Source organism: Mustela lutreola, chromosome 10, assembly GCF_030435805.1.
Source record: "Mustela lutreola isolate mMusLut2 chromosome 10, mMusLut2.pri, whole genome shotgun sequence".
NCBI classification, from domain to species: Eukaryota; Metazoa; Chordata; class Mammalia; order Carnivora; family Mustelidae; genus Mustela; species Mustela lutreola.
The window spans coordinates 29,659,956-29,677,539 of record NC_081299.1 but is presented as its reverse complement, the minus strand read 5'-3'; the positions used below and the strand labels follow the sequence as shown (position 1 = coordinate 29,677,539).

The 17,584-nt window shown below is 40.4% G+C and overlaps 1 protein-coding gene and 1 long non-coding RNA gene across 9 annotated transcripts in view; one reads left to right on the top strand and one right to left on the bottom strand.

Annotated features, from left to right (window-relative positions):
* LOC131810286 (uncharacterized) overlaps positions 1 to 17,584 on the bottom strand; it is a 68,150-nt gene that overhangs the window by 32,011 nt on the left and 18,555 nt on the right. The window lies entirely within an intron of this gene.
* The window catches only part of RHBDL2 (rhomboid like 2), a 54,684-nt gene that overhangs the window by 33,223 nt on the left and 3,877 nt on the right, over positions 1 to 17,584 (top strand). The window contains exons 6-9 of one of the 6 annotated variants that reach the window (XM_059138029.1): positions 8,853 to 8,953; positions 11,421 to 11,481; positions 15,897 to 15,958; positions 17,107 to 17,500. In XM_059138029.1, the coding sequence (XP_058994012.1) occupies positions 8,853 to 8,953; positions 11,421 to 11,481; positions 15,897 to 15,958; positions 17,107 to 17,133 (251 nt within the window). In that variant the 3' untranslated portion in view covers positions 17,134 to 17,500. The other 5 variants (XM_059138026.1, XM_059138028.1, XM_059138025.1 and 2 more) reach the window with 5 other exon arrangements.

Here is a 17,584-nt window from a genome sequence, read left to right as displayed (position 1 = left end):
TTAAGAGTTTTAGTGGGTTTTAAACCTATTTTATAACACCTTCTGATGAGTTGCATGAACAGAGGACTGATGCTGGGAAAGGTGGCGATTAACAGGTAAATTACAACACTTTTTTTTTTCATAATTGGAGTAAGCAAAGTCAATGATATAATTCTCCCATTTGAAACTACATGTCATTTTAAAATTTTACATTTTGGCTATGAGTAAGAGGAAATTTCTATAGAAAATAACTGAATCTAGGAGTATATATTGTACTTCAGAATTATGATATTTAATGAGGATTTTCAAACAAATAATGAAGCTTATTTTTATAAATCTGCTCATTCAAAAATTTTTTTTGAAATTAAAGACTTTGTTTTTTTAGAGAAGTTTTAGGTTCACAGAGAAATGGAGAGGAAGGCACAGAGATTCCCCATAACCCCTGCCCCCACACATGCATAATCCCCTCACCCCACCCCTTTATTGACATCCCCCTACAGATGGGTATTTGTTACAACTGACGAATTCTCCACTGGCACATCATAATGACCCAAAGCCCATAAAGAAGTTCATCCTTGGCATTGTACATACTGTGGTTTGGGACAAATGTGTAATGACCTGTATCCATCATTAAGAGTATCATATGGAGTATTTTCACTGTCCCCCAAATTCTCTGTGTTCTGCCTATTCATCCCTACCCCCATTCTGACCCCAACCCCCTGGCAACCACTGATCCTTTCGCTGCCTCCACAGTTTTAGCTTTTCCAGAATGTCACATAGTTGGGATCACATAGCACATAGCCTTTTCCGATTGGCTTCTTTCACTTAGAAACATGCATTTAAATTTCTCTTTTGTCTTTTTATGGTTTGGTAAACACTTTTTGTACCAGGGGTGCCTGAGTGGCTCAGTTAAGCCGCTGTCTCTTGATTTCTGCTCAGGTCATGATACCAGGGTTGTGAGATCAAGCCCTGTGTTAGGCTCAGTGGGGACTCTGCTTGAGGATTCTCCCTCTCCCTCTGCTCTTCTCCCTGCTTGTGCTCTCTCTTTAAAATAAATCTTTAAAAAAACCATGTTTTTGTACCAATAATAAAGTAAAAATGATTTAAAAATATTGTGTAATCAATGTTTCATCCTTTAAAAATTCTATTTCTAGGGGCACCCGGGTGGTTTAGTAGCTTAAGCTAATCTGCCTTTGGCTCAGGTCTTGATCTTAGGGTCCTGGGATCGAGCCTTGCCTCCGGCAACCTGCTCAGCAGAACTTCTCCCTCTCCCTCTCCCTTTGCTGCTCTCCCTGCTTGTTCTGCCTCTTTTTCTGCCAAATAAATAAAATCTTAAAAAAAATCTATTTTATATTAAAAATACATATTACTATATGAAAGAAAACCAATACAATGTACCTGCCATCAAAACACTCACATTAGTAGTACTTTTATATGCAACCTACAAATAAGTTAATATACTTATATTGAAGTGGCTGGTTGTATCAGTTTCCTAGGGCTCCTCTAACAAAGAACCACAGACTGGGTAGTTGGAACAACAGAACTGTACTATCTCACAGTTAGGCTGGAAGTCGAAATCAAGGTGTCAGTAGGACCATGCTCTGTCCTCTGATCCTGTGTGAAAGAATGCTTCCTTCCTCCCTTCTCCCTAGCTTCTGGCGGTGACCATCAGTCCTTGGCATTCCTTGACTTGCAGCTGTAGCTCTTCGTGCTCTGCCTCCATTGCCACATGGAGTTCACCATTCACATGTGCCTGTCTCCTCTAATAAGGACACAGTCATATCACTCTATCCAACACGACCTCATCTTAATTATTCATATCTGCAGTAATCCTTTTCCCACACAATAGCACATTGTGAGGTGCTGGGCGTTAGAATGTGAACACATCTTTTTAGAGGGGACATAGGCCAACCTTTTGCAGGGCTTGAAATTTTTTCACTGATGAACATGTTACTAGCCTCCTAGAGCAGTGGGGCCAGAGAGCAGGAAACCTTCATGAGACAGACTTGGCAATGCTCAGTGACATAGCTCCCCAGGGGCTTCCCTCCTGCTTTTGTGGAATCTGTTTTTCCACCTTCTACTTCTGGTCCTGCACACGCCTGTTTTTCCTGCCCCTGAAAGCCTTTGTGCTGGTGAGGCCCTCAGGGCTCTAGCATCTGCCTGGGTCCCCCCCGCAGCTTGATTTCGACCTGTGGAATCAGCCCTGCCCCAGTTTCAGAGGAGAGAGAGGAGAGAACGTGATTAACCTGTTCACATCGTCTGGCTATTTTTGCAATAGTTTCTTGGCAGGTGTGTGTCTTTTTGCTATTCTGGTCTTCACACTGCTGCCTGGGTCACCTTCCTCAAGCACAGATTAGATCATATTATATCCTTCCTAAAAAACTGACAACGTCCAGAAGAAAGTCAAAACATCCAAGATTGCTCATTACCTCCACTACGTGGCCCCATTGCCTTTCTTTTCTTTCCTTGGAACCATAATCTTTACTAATGTTCAAAAAAAAATTATATATACATAAAGAATTTAAGGGGAACTTGATGTAAAATGTTTTTTTAAATAACTCGAGTTATGATGGGCATACCAATATCTGTATATATCTAATGTATATGACTTAATGAGTTTGGAGATAAGTATACATCTGTGAAATCTTCACTATAATCTATGTCATAAACATGTCCATCACTTCTAAAAGTTTCCTCTTGTCCACTGTCTTTCTTGCTTTTTTTTCTAGATTCTTTAATATGTCAAATAACTTTAGTTTCCCCATCTTTGCTCCTGGCAAAGTGTGATCCATGGATTAGTTTTATGTGTATCACTTGGGAGCTCATTAAAAATGCAGAATATTGGGCCCCAACCAGACCCACTAATCAGAATCTGCATTTGAACAAATCGAAAATTGATTTGTATGCACGTTAAAGATCGAAGTGCTGGTGTGCAGTCCTACCCAGTGTCCCCAGTGGGACTGATCATCACAGTCACGTGGAGAGTTTGTCATAGCTAAACCCATCTAGATCCCACCCAGATCTACTGACTCAGAAGCTCAGAGGATATGGCCCTCGCATCTGTTTTTGTTTTGTTTTCTGTTTGGTGAGGTATAACTGACATATAATAAGCTGCACATATTTAAAGTGTATAATATGACAATTTTGATACATGTATACAATCATGAAACAAACTATCACCACAATCAAGATAAGAAATGTATCCATCACTCCCCAGAAAGTTTCTCTGTGACCCTTGAGAATTGCTCTCTACTGCCCCTCCCTGTCCTTTCCCTGGCAACTACTGATCATTATAGATTAATTTGTATTTCTGGAATTTTATATAAGTGGGATCTTGGAGTATGTACTTATTTTTGTCTGGCTTCTGCCAGTCAGCATAATTATTTTGAGATTTATCCATGTTACTGTGTGTGTCGATAGTTGACTCCTTTTTATTGCCAAGTTGTATTTCATTGTGGGAATAGACAAATTGTCCATTCTCCTTGTTGATGGACATTAGGGGTTGTTTCCAGTTTGGGGTTATTGCAAATGAAGCGTTTATGAACATTTGTGTGTAAGTATTTGTGTAATCAGATGTTTTCAGTTTTCTTGGGTAAATACCTAGGAATGGAATGACCGGATCCTTTCAGAGGGATGTTTAACTTTTAAGAAACTGCCAACATTTTAAAGTAAGATTACTGAGAGCTAAGTCATATATCATACAATTCACTTATTTAAGTATTTAATTCAGTTTTTTAAAAAGATTTTTATTTTATTTATTTGACAGAGAGAAACATCACAAGTAGGCAGAGAGGCAGGCAGAGAGGGGGGCAGGAGGGGGGAAGCAGGCTCTCTGCTGAGCAGAGAGCCCGATATGGGGCTTTACCCCAGGACCCTGAGTTCTTGAATTGGGCCAAAGGCAGGGCGTAACCCACTGAGCCACTCAGGCGCTCCTAATTCAGTGTTTTTTGTTTTTGTTTTTGTTTTTGTTTTTTACTTAAGTCACAGGGTTATATGCCCATCATCACAATTGAATTTGACATTTTTGTCTCCCAAAGAAACCCTGTATCCCTCCCCACTCCACCCCATTCTCCCTTCCCCAGACTTAGCAACCACTAATCTACTTTCTGTCTCTTTAGATTTGCCCATTCTGGACATTTTATACAAGTGGAATCATACAATATACGGTCTTTCGTGATTGGCATTTTTCACTTAAATGTAATGTTTTCATTGTTCATCAATGTTTGTTATGTCAGTGCATCATTCCTTTTTATAGCTAGACAATGTTCCATTATGTGGCTTTACACGTTTCCTCTGCGTATTCATCAGCTGATGCACATTTAGGTTGCTTTCACTTTTTGTCTATTATGAATAATGTTGCTATGAATATTTGTGTATAAGTTTTTGTGTTCATCTCTCGGATGTATATCTGAAAATGGGATTGTTAGGTTATATGGTACAAAATACACTTCACCCTTGAACAATGTGGGGATTAGGGGCACTGATATCCTTCACACAGTTGAAAATCCACATATAATGTGTGATTCTCCCAAAACTTAACTATTAATAGCCCACTATTGACCTAAAGCCTTACTGATAACACAGTGGATGAACACATATTTTGTATACATTATTATGTACTGTGTTCTTACAGTAAAGTAAGCTAGAGCAAAAAATTATTAAGAAAACCAAAGGGGGCATTCTGTCTGGCTCAGTCAGAAGAGCCTGTGACTCTTGATCTCAGGGTCATGAGTTTGAGCCCCATGTTGGGTATGGAGATTACTAAAAAAATAAATAAAACTTTAAGGAAAATCACAGGGAAGATAAAATACGTTTATAGTATTGTACTGTATTCAGTGGGAAAAAATATGCATAAGGGTGGCCCTGAGCAATTCAAACCCATTTGTTCAAGGGTCAACTGTGGTACCATTTTACACCTTCACCAGGAGTTCCAGCTCCTCCACATTCTCCACACTTGCTATCATCAGTCTTTAATTTTAGCCAGTCTGTTGGATATATGATGGTATCTCACTGGGTTTGTTTGTTTGTTTATTTATATTTAAAAATTTTTATTTTGGGGGCACCTTGGTGCCTCAGTTGGTTAAGCAGCTGACTCTTGATCTCAGCTCAGGTCTTGATCTCAAGATTGTGAGCTCAAGTCCCATGTTGGGACCCATGCTGGGTGTGGAGCCTACTTAAAAAATTTAAAAAATTAAAAATAAGGGCGCCTGGGTGGCTCAGTGGGTTAAGCTGCTGCCTTCAGCTCAGGTCATGATCTCGGGGTCCTGGGATCGAGTCCCGCATCAGGCTCTCTGTTCAGCAGGGAGCCTGCTTCTCTCTCTCTCTCTCTGCCTGCCTCTCTGTCTACTTGTGATTTCTCTCTGTCAAATAAATAAATAAAGTCTTTAAAAAAATTAAAAATAAGTATTTTAGGGGCTTCTGGGTGGCTCAGTCATTAAGCATCTGCCTTTGGCTTGGGTCACAATCAATCCCAAGGTCCTGAGATAGAGCCCGGCAATGGACTCCCTGCTCTGTGGGAAGCCTGCTTTCCCCTCTCCCACTCCCCCTGCTTATGTTCCCTCTCTCACGGTCTCTCTATCAAATAAATAAATAAAATCTTTTTAAAAAGTATTTTATTTTTGAGTAATTTCTACATTCAACACAGGGCTTGAAGTCACAACCCAGAGATTAAAGTTTTGATGAAGTATAATTTATCACTTTGTAAATTTTAGGAACCATGCTTTCAGTGTCAGCTCTTGCGTATTTGTGTGTGTGGGTCAGATTTATCTCCATATTTCATATATTTGATATTCTGTAAATGGTACTATTTAAAAATTTTCTATTTCTGATTCTTCACTGCTATGACATGGACATTAAGTTGATTTTTTTGTACATTGATCTTCTATCCTCCAACATAATTTACTTATTATTTCAAGTAGTTAAATATTTATCTTCTATAGGAATTTAAGTAATAAGCGAAATCTTGTGGGTTTGTCCATGTTCTCACCACTTCCAGTGCCTTCCACTCCTTTGTGTAATTCCATATTCTCATCTGATATTTTTTCCTTCTCCCTGAGAATTTTCTTTAGCATTTTAAAATTAAAGATTTATTTATTTGTTTTAGAGAGAGTGTAAGCAAGCAAGGGGAGGGGGCAGAGGGAGAGAGAGAATCTTGAAGAAGCCTCCCCACTAAGCATGGAGTCTGATGTGGGGCTCAATCCCAGGACATGGGATCATGACTGAGCTGAAGACAGATGCTTAACTGACTGAGGCACACAGGTGTCCTGCTGTCTTTATTTATTTTTCAAAATTTGTCAGAGAAAAAGAAAGAGAAAGATAGAGCACAAGCAGGGGGAGCAGCTGAAGTAGAGGGAGAAGCAGGCTCCCCACTGAGCAAGCAGTCCAATGCAGGACTTGATTCTAGGACCCTGGGATCATGACCTGAGCCAAAGGCAGAGGCTTAACTGACTGAGGAACCCAGGTGTCCCCAAGGTATTTATTTTTAAAAATATTCTTCTCTATGTGTTTCATTCTATGTGGATACTTTTACTGCCATGTCTTCCTGTTCACTAATCTTTTTTTCTGCACTAATGTGCCATTAAGCTCAACCAGTGTATTTTTTTTTTCATCTTAAGACATTGCAGTTTTCATCTAGAAATTTGAGGGTTTTCTATCTTGTGTGTCTCTACTTAATTTTTGAACAGATAGAATATAGTTGTAATAATTATTTATTGCTATTATCTGCTAAAATTTAGAGTTGTGTCAGTTCGGGGTTTAATTGATTTTTAAAATTTTACTTATTTTTTTTATTATCGGTCCTATTTTCCTGTTTCTTTGCATATCTGACCATTTTTGTTTGGATGCTAGACATTTAAACTTTGGATGGTGGTTATTACTGTATTCCTATAAATATTCCTTAAATTTTTTCTGAAACACAGTTATTTGGAAGTAGTTTGAAAATTTCTGGTAAGATTTTCTAGGTGAAACTGTGTTTTTGAGTCATGTTTAGTGCTAATACCCACTGCTTGGGTAGGACCCTTCTGTTTACTTCATGCAATGCCCCATGAATTATGAAGTTTTCTGGTTTGGAAAGTTACTTGGCCTCTCTGTGCTGGGTGAGCAAAGCTACTTGCTCTCCCCTCTATTCATTTCTGGTGTTTTTTTCTTTAGCTTAGGTAATTTCCTCATGTGCTCCTCTCTGGAGTTCTGTCTGTTGCTCCTTTCTCTCTGGTGCACTGTCTTGCAACCTCTAGCTGCCTAGGACTATCTGGACTTGAAACTCTATCTCATCAACTTAAAGTTAACTGAGAGCTACCTGGGGGGAACCCTGTAATTTCTTTCAAGGCAGTAAGCTGCGCAATCAGATAGCTCACTTCATTTCTTTCTTGTCCATCAGGTTTCACTGTCCTTTGTTATCTTATGTCCAGTATCTTGGAATCACTGTTTCATATATTTTGTCCAGTGGTTTTAGCTGTTTCAAGCAGGAGAGAAAATCTTATCCTTGTTACTCCATCATGGCTAGAAGTGGACATGTACATATGTGTTTTAAAAATAAATTACTCATATGATTAAGATGCAGCCACTTGAGCCCTAGTCAGAAGGTTGACATTTGAGGACCATCCCCTCAATCTGTTGGACTACTCACTGATATTTAGTCACCCATATACCTTTGTCTCTGTGTCTTTACTTTTCCAGTTACCTAAGTCCTGAATACTTTCCCCTCCTTTGCTTCCCTTACAAATCTTAAAGATATTTTAGAGTTTAATCAAAATGCTGTATCCTCCTTCTCAGTGGAACAAGGCCTCCACCTCTCTGCTGGGGGAAAAAAATAATTCCTTCCTAAGTGCTTCCATAGCAAATTCATTACATTTAAGAAATCATAGTAGTTGTTTTATTCTGCTTCTTATACTTGTTTACTCATTTGTTTATAAAATTCCCAAGGCCACTTTGTCTTTCTGGCACAAAGCAGGTATTACATTGTATCCTAAGGAATGAAGGAGAGCCTAAAAAGCAAAAAACTAAGTAGTAGAACAAAGCAGTACAGAGAGATCATCTTAGAGTTTGCAGAAGGTGGTTTTAAAGGCTTGTTTTGGGGGCGCCTGGGTGGCTCAGTGGGTTAAGCCGCTGCCTTCGGCTCGGGTCATGATCTCGGGGTCCTGGGATCGAGTCCCGCATCGGGCTCTCTGCTCAGCAGGGAGCCTGCTTCCTTCTCTCTCTCTGCCTGCCTCTCTGCCTATTTGTAATTTCTCTCTGTCAGGTAAATAAATAAAATCTTAAAAAAAAAAAAAATAAAGGCTTGTTTTGGTTCAGACAATCTAAGATTGGGTTGGCAAATAGATTTCCTCTTGTTTGAATCTATGTTGAGAAGGGTTTTGAGGTCACATCTTCACTTCATGAGAAAGCCAGCCATTAGATCATAAGATGTTGGAATGTCTCAGGTATTTTGATAGTTTTGGCTAAACATGTGCAATATTTTGAAACAATAGTTAGTTAAGTACATAATACATGTTAGGCAGCATTCTAAGCATGATGGACATAACTCATTCGCTTCCCCTGACAATGCACTGAGGTAAGTTCTATTAATATTCTCTTTACGTAGGGAAACTAGGGCATAGAGAGGTTAAGAAACTTGCTCAAGTCACACACCTGGTAATTTTGGCTCTAGAGTTTATGCTCTTTGTCCCTGTTATACTGTCCTCATATTGAACATTTAATTAATTTCAGAAAAATTGATTTGACATAGCTATACTTTTATAGTACAGAAGGGACAAACAAAATAAACTTGCTGCTTATTAATATGATAATGGCCCAATCTTCCCAACTTCTGCCTTAGGTTAGAAAGATTTATCTTTTCATGATTCTTATGTGCGATCCTTTGTGTTTTATTTCTTTAGGGTCCCTTGCCAGCTCCATTTTCGACCCACTCAAATATCTTGTGGGTGCTTCAGGAGGAGTCTATGCTCTGATGGGAGGCTATTTTATGAATGTTCTGGTGGTAAGAACTTTGGGAATGGAATCTACAGATCTTTTTTTTTTTTTTTTTTTCCTTTTAAAGAATAACTGGTATTTGGATCAGGGAATCTTCATCATATTTACTGAGCATTCATCTTCCTTTTAGGAACCAGGATTTTCCTTTCATATTTTATCTTTATTTTTTTTTCTGATCTCAAAAGTGATGAATACTAAAAAATTTTTTAAGCTGAATAATAGTCAAAATCTCAAATAGAGTATCTGTTAACAGTTTGATATACATCCTTTCAGATCTTTTTCTAGATGTATTCAAAATCCTGACAAAATTGACTACAAAAATGGACCCGCTCTTAAAGATACTGTTCTTCGTCTTAACATAGAGTTATCTTGACTCCATTTACCCATATCAGTACACAGAAATTCACTTCAGTCTCTTCAAGTGCCCCACAGCACACTGTAGAGCTGCATCCTGATTTAATCCTTCAATGAAAAAAAAGTGGGGTGACTCTACCTATTCACACTTGTAGATAGTGCTGTAAGGATGTTGTTCTCTTACATTTATCTTTTTGCGCGCGCGTGTGTGTGTGTGTGTTTGTGTGTGTGTGTGTATGTTGGTAGGATAAATTCCTAGAAGTGGATTTACTGGGTCAAGGCTTTAAATTTTCATAGATAAATGCAAAATACCATTTTATATGTCAATGTCTAGTATATAAGAATGTCAACCACTTTTTAAAAGAGACTATAGTGTTAAATCTTGGCTAGCTCTGAAACCCTTTGACCCACGATGGTATACTTATAAATAGTCTAGGAGGGGGGTTGCCTGGGTGGCTTAGTCATTAAGAGTCTGCCTTTGGCTCATGTCATGATCCCAGGCTCCTGGGATTAACCTTCTGCATAGGCCTCCCTGTTCAGTGGGAAGCCTGCCTCTCCCTCCTCCATCCCCCCTACTTGTGTTCTCTCTCTTGCTATGTCTCTTTCTGTCAAATAAATAAGTCAAATCTTTAAAAAAAAATACCCTAGGAGGAAAATAGGAAGCAATTATAAAACTATTCTAAAAATAGAAGTTATTTAGAAAAATGTTTTTCAGGCTTTGGATTGCAGCCCATTAGTGGGTTGTGAACACAATTTAAGGAATTGTGACCAAAAATTAAACAAAAAGAGGGGCACCTGGCAGGCTAAGTAGGCAGAGCATGTGACTTTTAATCATGGGGTCTTGAGTTCAAGCCCCATATTGGGCATGGAGCTGACTTAAACTAATAAAATTTTTTTTAAAAATTAAAAATTAAAAAAAAATTCAGTATGTATTACGTGTAAAACTGTTTGATTTATGTGTGTACTGGATTTTTGTGTAAATTGTTTCTTATTATAGGTTGTGACCCCAACAGTTTAAAAATAATTGATTTAAAGTAAACATGGATATTTCAGTGTCTTTACTCTTTGGGAAGAGAATTAATAAATTGAAAGGGGAGGGAGAAGTAACTCAATAAATTAAAGTAGAGATGTCTGTCTGACTCAGTTTTTTTTTTTTTTTAAGATTTAATTTATTTATTTGAGAGAGAGAGAGCATGAGCCAGGGGAGGGGGAGAGGGAGAGGAAGAAGCAGACACCTCACTGAGTAGGGAGCCCAATGGAGGGCTTGATCACAGGATCCCAAGATCATGATCTGAACTGAAGGCAGACACTTAACCGACTGAGCCACCCAGGTGCCCCTGACTCAGTAATTCTTTAGTAACACGGGAGGATACTGTAAACTGGACTGAGATTTTCTTTTTAAAAGATTTATTTATTTATTTTGGAGAGAGAGAGAGAGAGAACAGAGAGGGGTAGGAGAGAGAATCTTAAGCAGACTCCTCTGCTGAGCACAGAGCCCTACATGGAACTTGATCTCATGACCCCGAGATCATGCATGGCCTCAGCTGAAAGCAAGAATTGGACACTCAACTGACTGAGCCATCCAGGTGCCCCTGGACCGAGATTTTTCAAAGCTAACATGAAACTTTATTTTTTTTTTTACCCAATATTTTAAATTTTTTTGAAATTCTTTAAAAGAATTGAGATAATATTCAAATTTTAACTAACTCCTATTTGGAAGGAAGAGGATAAAGTATTGAATGAATATTAACCAAAACACCCTTAGAAATATTTCATCAGACTTCATTTGACAGCATCTATCTATCTTATCTTATCATATCTCTACCCATGACATGTTAAGTATTGATTTCCACATTACCTATATTTTGATTTCTTTCCTGCTAATACAGTCCTGTCTAGTTAACTAGGAATTAAAAGGAATTAACTATTTCTTTTGCTCTCAAGTACACCAGCATTATACTTCCCAAATACATTTGAAAGCTGTGCTTCGAGAGCATTGCTTTATTTTGTAAATACTTGACACTCAAACTTTAAATGAAAAAGCAGGTGAAGAGAGAGTACAGTGGAGGTTTCATTTGCCAATAGATGGCTTACATTATTTTTATTTATCTCTTTGCAAGAATTTTCGAGAAATGATTCCTGCCCTCGGAATTGTCAGACTACTGATCATCATCCTTATAAGTAAGTTTGTTTGCTTGTTTTTAAAGATTTTATTTATTTATTTGACTGACAGAGATCACAGGTAGGCAGAGAGAGAGGGGGAAGCAAGCTCCCTGCTGAGCAGAGGGCCCAATGTGGGGCTCGATCCCAGGACCCTGAGATAATGACCTGAGCCGAAGGTAGAGGCTTTAACCCACTGAGCCACTGAGCCACCCAGGTGTTCCATTATAAGTCAATTTGTTTTGTGAACACTTCGCACCTGTAACTTTATCAGTTTGACTTCCAGAGGGCCTCACTTTTCCTAAATACTGGCAGGGAGTGACAAAGAATTTTGGCTCCATAACCCTAAGCAGAAAGGTCAATGGAGGAGTTTTCACACCCCTGTGGGGGGGTTTTTAGAGGTGCCTTAGTAATGAGTTTCTGCTTTTTGTTTCTTTCTGGAGTGGGGGAAGTCAAGAGGATAGAGCTTTAGGTAGTCTGTCTACTTTAACCACAACAGCTTCATTTATGTTTTATATACTGGATTTTTCTCATACATTGGACTCTGTATGTGATATTGTCTGAAACAGGAAAGCTTGAAAAACACGGACATGATCTGTTCTCTTCCTCACTTTATACATTTTCAGATGAAGGGAAAAAAATCTGATCTAGGATCTAAGCATGGAGCAGTGGCTGAGGCTTGAAGACAGGAGCGGAGGGTGAGGGAACGGAGAGGTCAAGGAACTGGGAGGATGGCCAGTGTGGCTTTTGAAATCTCCAAGAATGACAGCAGAGAATTACATGCTGAAGGAGTTTAGGAAGAATGCTCAGTCTGGAGAGGAGGCGAAACTTTAGCTGAGTCTGAACGTCATGGTAGATTTTGGGTGGTGGCAGGCCACACTGGGTAGAAGAAAAAGAGCCACGGCAGGGCTATTAACTCGTGTTTTTTGATCTGCTTCTGCAGAAGCTGGAGCCACATAGAGGGTGTGGGGAGAAGGCAGACCCTGGGGTGAGACAGTAGGGTCCCTCTTGAAGGCCATGATGGAGGCAATGCTTGATAAAACCTAAGATTTTGGCTATCCACATGGTAAGAAGAAATGGTTCTGCTAATTGGTATCAAGAGTTCAGTTATCCACATTGCTGGGAATAGGGCCAACTACCTCTGAGGAGACTAAATCCAGTTTATGGACAGTTCAGCTGTAAAAACACTGTTTCATCTTGAGAGAAGGTAAGTGACTTGTTTATATGTTACACATACTCAATGTAATATTTTTGTCCGTAAGAAACTGAAAATGTGAGGCAAAGTTGTGAGCACAGAAAGGACAGCAAATGTCTGTTGTGAGAGTCACTGTGGAGCAGAGCTGCCACCTGGGCTGTTAAGTGTCACACTGGGACCAAGGGACAAATCCTGTGACCAAAACATGTTGCCACACACACGTTTCTTGGTTTTCAGTCTGTTTCTTTTAGGGTAATTATGAATGACTTTGTAAAATGAGTCTCAAACCCTTGATGGGAAAATGGTTTTAATACTCTTCAGTGTTGGAGTAAAAACCCTTTCCTTATGCACAGGGAGTCTCCAAAAATAGTTTATGTAACATTATGTCATTCCCGAGGTAAGTAATAAAGTCACTTTATTTTTACAGAGCAGCTAAGACCTGTTAATGTTAACCTTTCCCACTCCCTGGCATGGACCATTTCTAAAAGTTCTTCGGCTTTGTGGTTTACCTATTATTGAAGAAAAGGCAAATTACAACACATGCCACATTAACAAAATACAGTATATTTTTATTTTAAACACATTTCCTTGGGAAAGTGTATAGTTTTTTTTTTTTTTTTTAACTGGTTAAACAGGTAAAATATTCTTCTTAACTGTGAAGGACAATTGGCCTGATGAACCTTCCTTCCTAAGCATTATTGTTCCATGCATCTACTGAAAAAGCAGCTGAGTTTTTGAAAGATGAAATCACATTTTCACCCTTCCAAAAAAAAAAAAAATCCTTATAAAGGCAACTCTCTTAAAAATCAGTGTCAAATTTTTAGCAAGGACAATAACTTGGTTTATTGGAAAAGAAGCTTCTTTTCGGGTGGGAAGACATGTCCCAGTGTAGACACTGCAGCAGATGGAGAAGCAAACTCTCCCAGGAAGCAGGAGGAGTCGGGCAGAGAGATATAGAAAGGGCATGACAAGAGAGCAAGAGGTTGGAGGAATGGATGTGCTAAGGGTTACAAGAACTTTTTGAAAGGAGGCCTTGTTCTGTGGACAACGAGGCCAGAATAACTTTTTCCAGTAAGAACTTTCCTAGTTCTACCTCTGTTGTGTATTTATTTACACAGGACTAGGAAATCCAAATGATGGCTGCAGATACAACTCAGATGCATTTATCCAGCATGTTGTGTAACAGTCATTCACAATTAAATTAATATTGAGTACTTCCTCGACCTCAATTCCCGTCTAGTCACTTGAACATCAATCAATACAGTATTGAAAGGGAAACCAGCCACAGCACATGGCCCTGATGCTGTTTCCCCAAAGGCAAGGACTAGGTCTTTCCATCTCCGAGGACACGGAGGCTCCACTAAGTGGAGCACAGGGAGTTGAGGGATGGGTGTGGAATGTGACAGCTGCACGAGATGTTTCCAAGTATAGGCCACGTGGAAGGTGGAGTTCTTCTAGGCCAAGAAGTCCTGGAAACTCCTTTGGCATCATGGGTCTGCCTTATTTGAAGAAGGTTGAGTTCTGGCTCTTGATGTTCCATTGGAAAGTATGGACTCATCTCTTTTCTTGGCCTGTCATCAGTGCTCTGGTGTACTTAGAGGCAGTTAGTGTGGTAGGTGAGAGGGGAGCCTCCATGGTCAGACTTCTTAAGGTTCAAATCCTGTCCCTGCCTCTGAGCTGGGTGGCCTTGGACAAGTACTTACCTCCTGTGTTTTGTTTTCCTTATGGATAAGATGCCACCGTCATTCCTCACTTGGATGGATACCATACCTGTGATCTAGCTGGTCTCCTGCTCTCGTCCTTGGTCTCTTACACTCCTTCCTGTATAGCAGCCAGAATGATCTTTCAAAAACAGACGTCGAGGTACACACCTGGGTGGCTCAGTCTGTTAAGGCGGCTGCCTTCGGCTCAGGTTGTGATCCCAGGGTCCAGGGTCCCAGGGTCCCACATCAGGCTCCTTGCTCAGTGGGGGACCCTGCTTCTCCCTCTGCCTGCTGCTCCCCCTGCTTGTCCTCTCTCTCTTTCTCTAGCAAATAAATAAAATCTTAAAGCAACAACAACCACCACCACCAAAACATAAGTTGAATCATATCACTCGTGTGCTCCAAAGCTTTCAAAGGTTTCCTACCACTTGGAGCCAAAGTCTTTACACTGGCCCATAAAGCCCCTACGTGATTTGTCCCCTGCTCTTCGCCTAACATTTTATCCCCAACTGCAGTCCATAATCACCTGAGGTCTTGTTAAAACACAGACTCCTGAGCCTCATCTTCAGGGTTTCTGGTTCAATAATTCTAGGGTGAGCCTGAGAAGTTTAATTTATAATAAGTTCCAGGTGAATGTTTGCTGCTGCTCTTGGAGGGGCAGGAAACCACACTTTGAAAACCAACTACTCAGCCAGCTCAGCTGCTCTGGTCTTCCTCCAGCACATCGGGCACATTCCTGCCACAGGGACTTTGCACTTGCTCTTCCCACTGCCTGGAAGACTCTTACTTCAGAGGACAGCATCGCTTGCTCTCTTATCTCTGTCACATGTCATATTCTCAGTGAGATTGTCCTTGACTCTATTAAAAAATCACACCCTACTCCCAGCGTTCCTTATCCTCCTTCCTCTCTGCATTTTGCCCATTTGATGGAGCACTTAGTGCCATTTGCTGTACTGCACGTTTTATGTTTTAATAATTTGTGTGCCTCCCGGAACGAGACCATCAGCTCCAGGAGGCAGAGGCAGGGCTGTCTCATCTGTTCACTGCAGTATCTCTGCCCCCTAGAATAGTGCCTGGCACATAGTGGATAACCACCAAATACAGGTGGGATGAATCAATCTGTCACATGGGATAATGGTATATTCATTTCATAGAGTCCTTATGAGGATTAGCAAATTGATACTTTTTGTTTTTTTAGATTTTATTTATTTGTCAGATAGATAGAGTACAGGCAGGCAGAATGGCAGGCAGAGGCAGAGGGAGAAGCAGGCCCCCTGCGGAGCAAGGGCCCCCCCCCCCCCCGATGCGGCACTCGATCCCAGGACCCTGAGATCATGACCCGAGCCGAAGGCAGCCGCCCAATGGACTGAGCCACCCAGGCATCCCCACAAATTGATACTCTTAAAGCGCTTATAATAGCACCTGGCAGAGTGAGTCTCCATAAATGTTAGCTGCTACCATTACTAGAAGAGAACCCAAAACATCTGGTGTATTGCTCTGGTGGTCCTGGGTCTTCATCAGTTTGTTTTTCTTTCTAGTTGGGTCAGATATGGGATTTGCTCTCTACAGAAGGTTCTTTGTCCCTGCGGACGGGTCACCGGTGAGTTTCATTTATTATTATTATTATTTTTTTTTTAAAGATTTTATTTATTTATTTATTTGACAGAGAGAGATCACAGGTAGGTAGAGAGACTGGCAGAGAGAGAGAGAGAGAGAGCGGGAAGCAGGCTCCCTGCTGAGCAGAGAGCCCGACGTGGGACTCGATCCCAGGACCCTGAGATCATGACCTGAGCCGAAGGCAGCGGCTTAACCCACTGAGCCACCCAGGCGCCCCATCATTTATTATTTTTTAATAAGAACTTGTTCAGCTATCATATCAGTAGCCAAAAAGGGTCATCAAATAGGGGCAACAATTCTGTGATTTAGGGCAGCCACGCTTTTCAGTGGAAGGTGAACAGATTCCTGAAGAAATCAGATTTTTGGGTTATCCTTTTCACTTAACTCTCTCAGAGCCCTGATTGCTGACTCTACTTCTCTGCACCTGGAAAACAGCAATGAAAATTTGGTCCAGATGATTTTGCAAGATAAAACAAAAACAAAAACAAAAACAAAACGACAGAGATTTCCAGTTTTCTTATTAGTCTTTGAATTGGGTAGTTTCTGCTGGCATACGTGTGTCTCCGTCATCTGTGTTTTCATTCTGACATTCCATTTATGTGGGGTTAGATGCGGCTCCTACAGAGATCCCCCGTGGTCATGGAACACCTCCTCTTGACATTATACAGGACCATCCTGAATGTGATGGTGACAGAGAATGAGTGAGAAAGAATGTCTCGGTCCTGTGCATTCGGAGTGTGGATGAAATGACATTTTTTAAGCTCAGCATGGTTTCAGAACATCTCCTCTCTGTGCACATGGGAGTTCTGGGTCTCTTTTTCGCGTACCTCCTTGTCCTTCAGGCTTTTAAGACTCTTGTTGACTCTGATGGTATGTGTCTTTTAGGAAGAGGGACGCAACTGAAATATGCAATTAGCATTTTCTTCGCTTATTTTCATGTCTCCCCTTTTCCTCCCAAGGTGTCTTTTGCAGCCCATGTTGCAGGTGGATTCGCTGGAATGTCCATAGGTTACACTGTGTTTAGCTGCTTTGATAAGGCTCTGCTGAAGGACCCAAGGTTCTGGATAGCAATTGCAGCTTATTTCGCTTGTGTCTTATTTGCCGTGTTTTTCAACATTTTCCTATCCCCAGCAAACTGAACTGCCTCATGATATATAAACCAAGGAATGCAAAGAGCCATCTGGAAAAAAACTGAAGTCTATGAAGAGACCAAGAAGTCCTTGCAAATACTAATAATTTTTTTTAAAGAGGTCAGAACACCACCGATGTCCTCAGTTGCAAAGACTGTTTACAAAAGGGGTTAGGGTTTAGGGAAGGGGCTTCTGAACGCAGAGGAGGGAAAAGGAAGAGAGAAAAGGGAAGGGATAGAAAAAGCAGGGATTGGCTCTTTCCAGACTCATGGTGTGCATCATATGTATCTAAATGAGACTTGCTCTCCTTAGAGGGTATGTTGTAGAGACTGTTTGATAGAATTCACAAATACTGTACTGTGCTGATAATAAAAACTTTTCATACCTGTGCCAGACTATTGATAATCACTTTCTGTCACTGTTGGGGGTGGACAGATCACTGTTTGAGGTGCTTGATATACATTATTGCTTATCTTTTC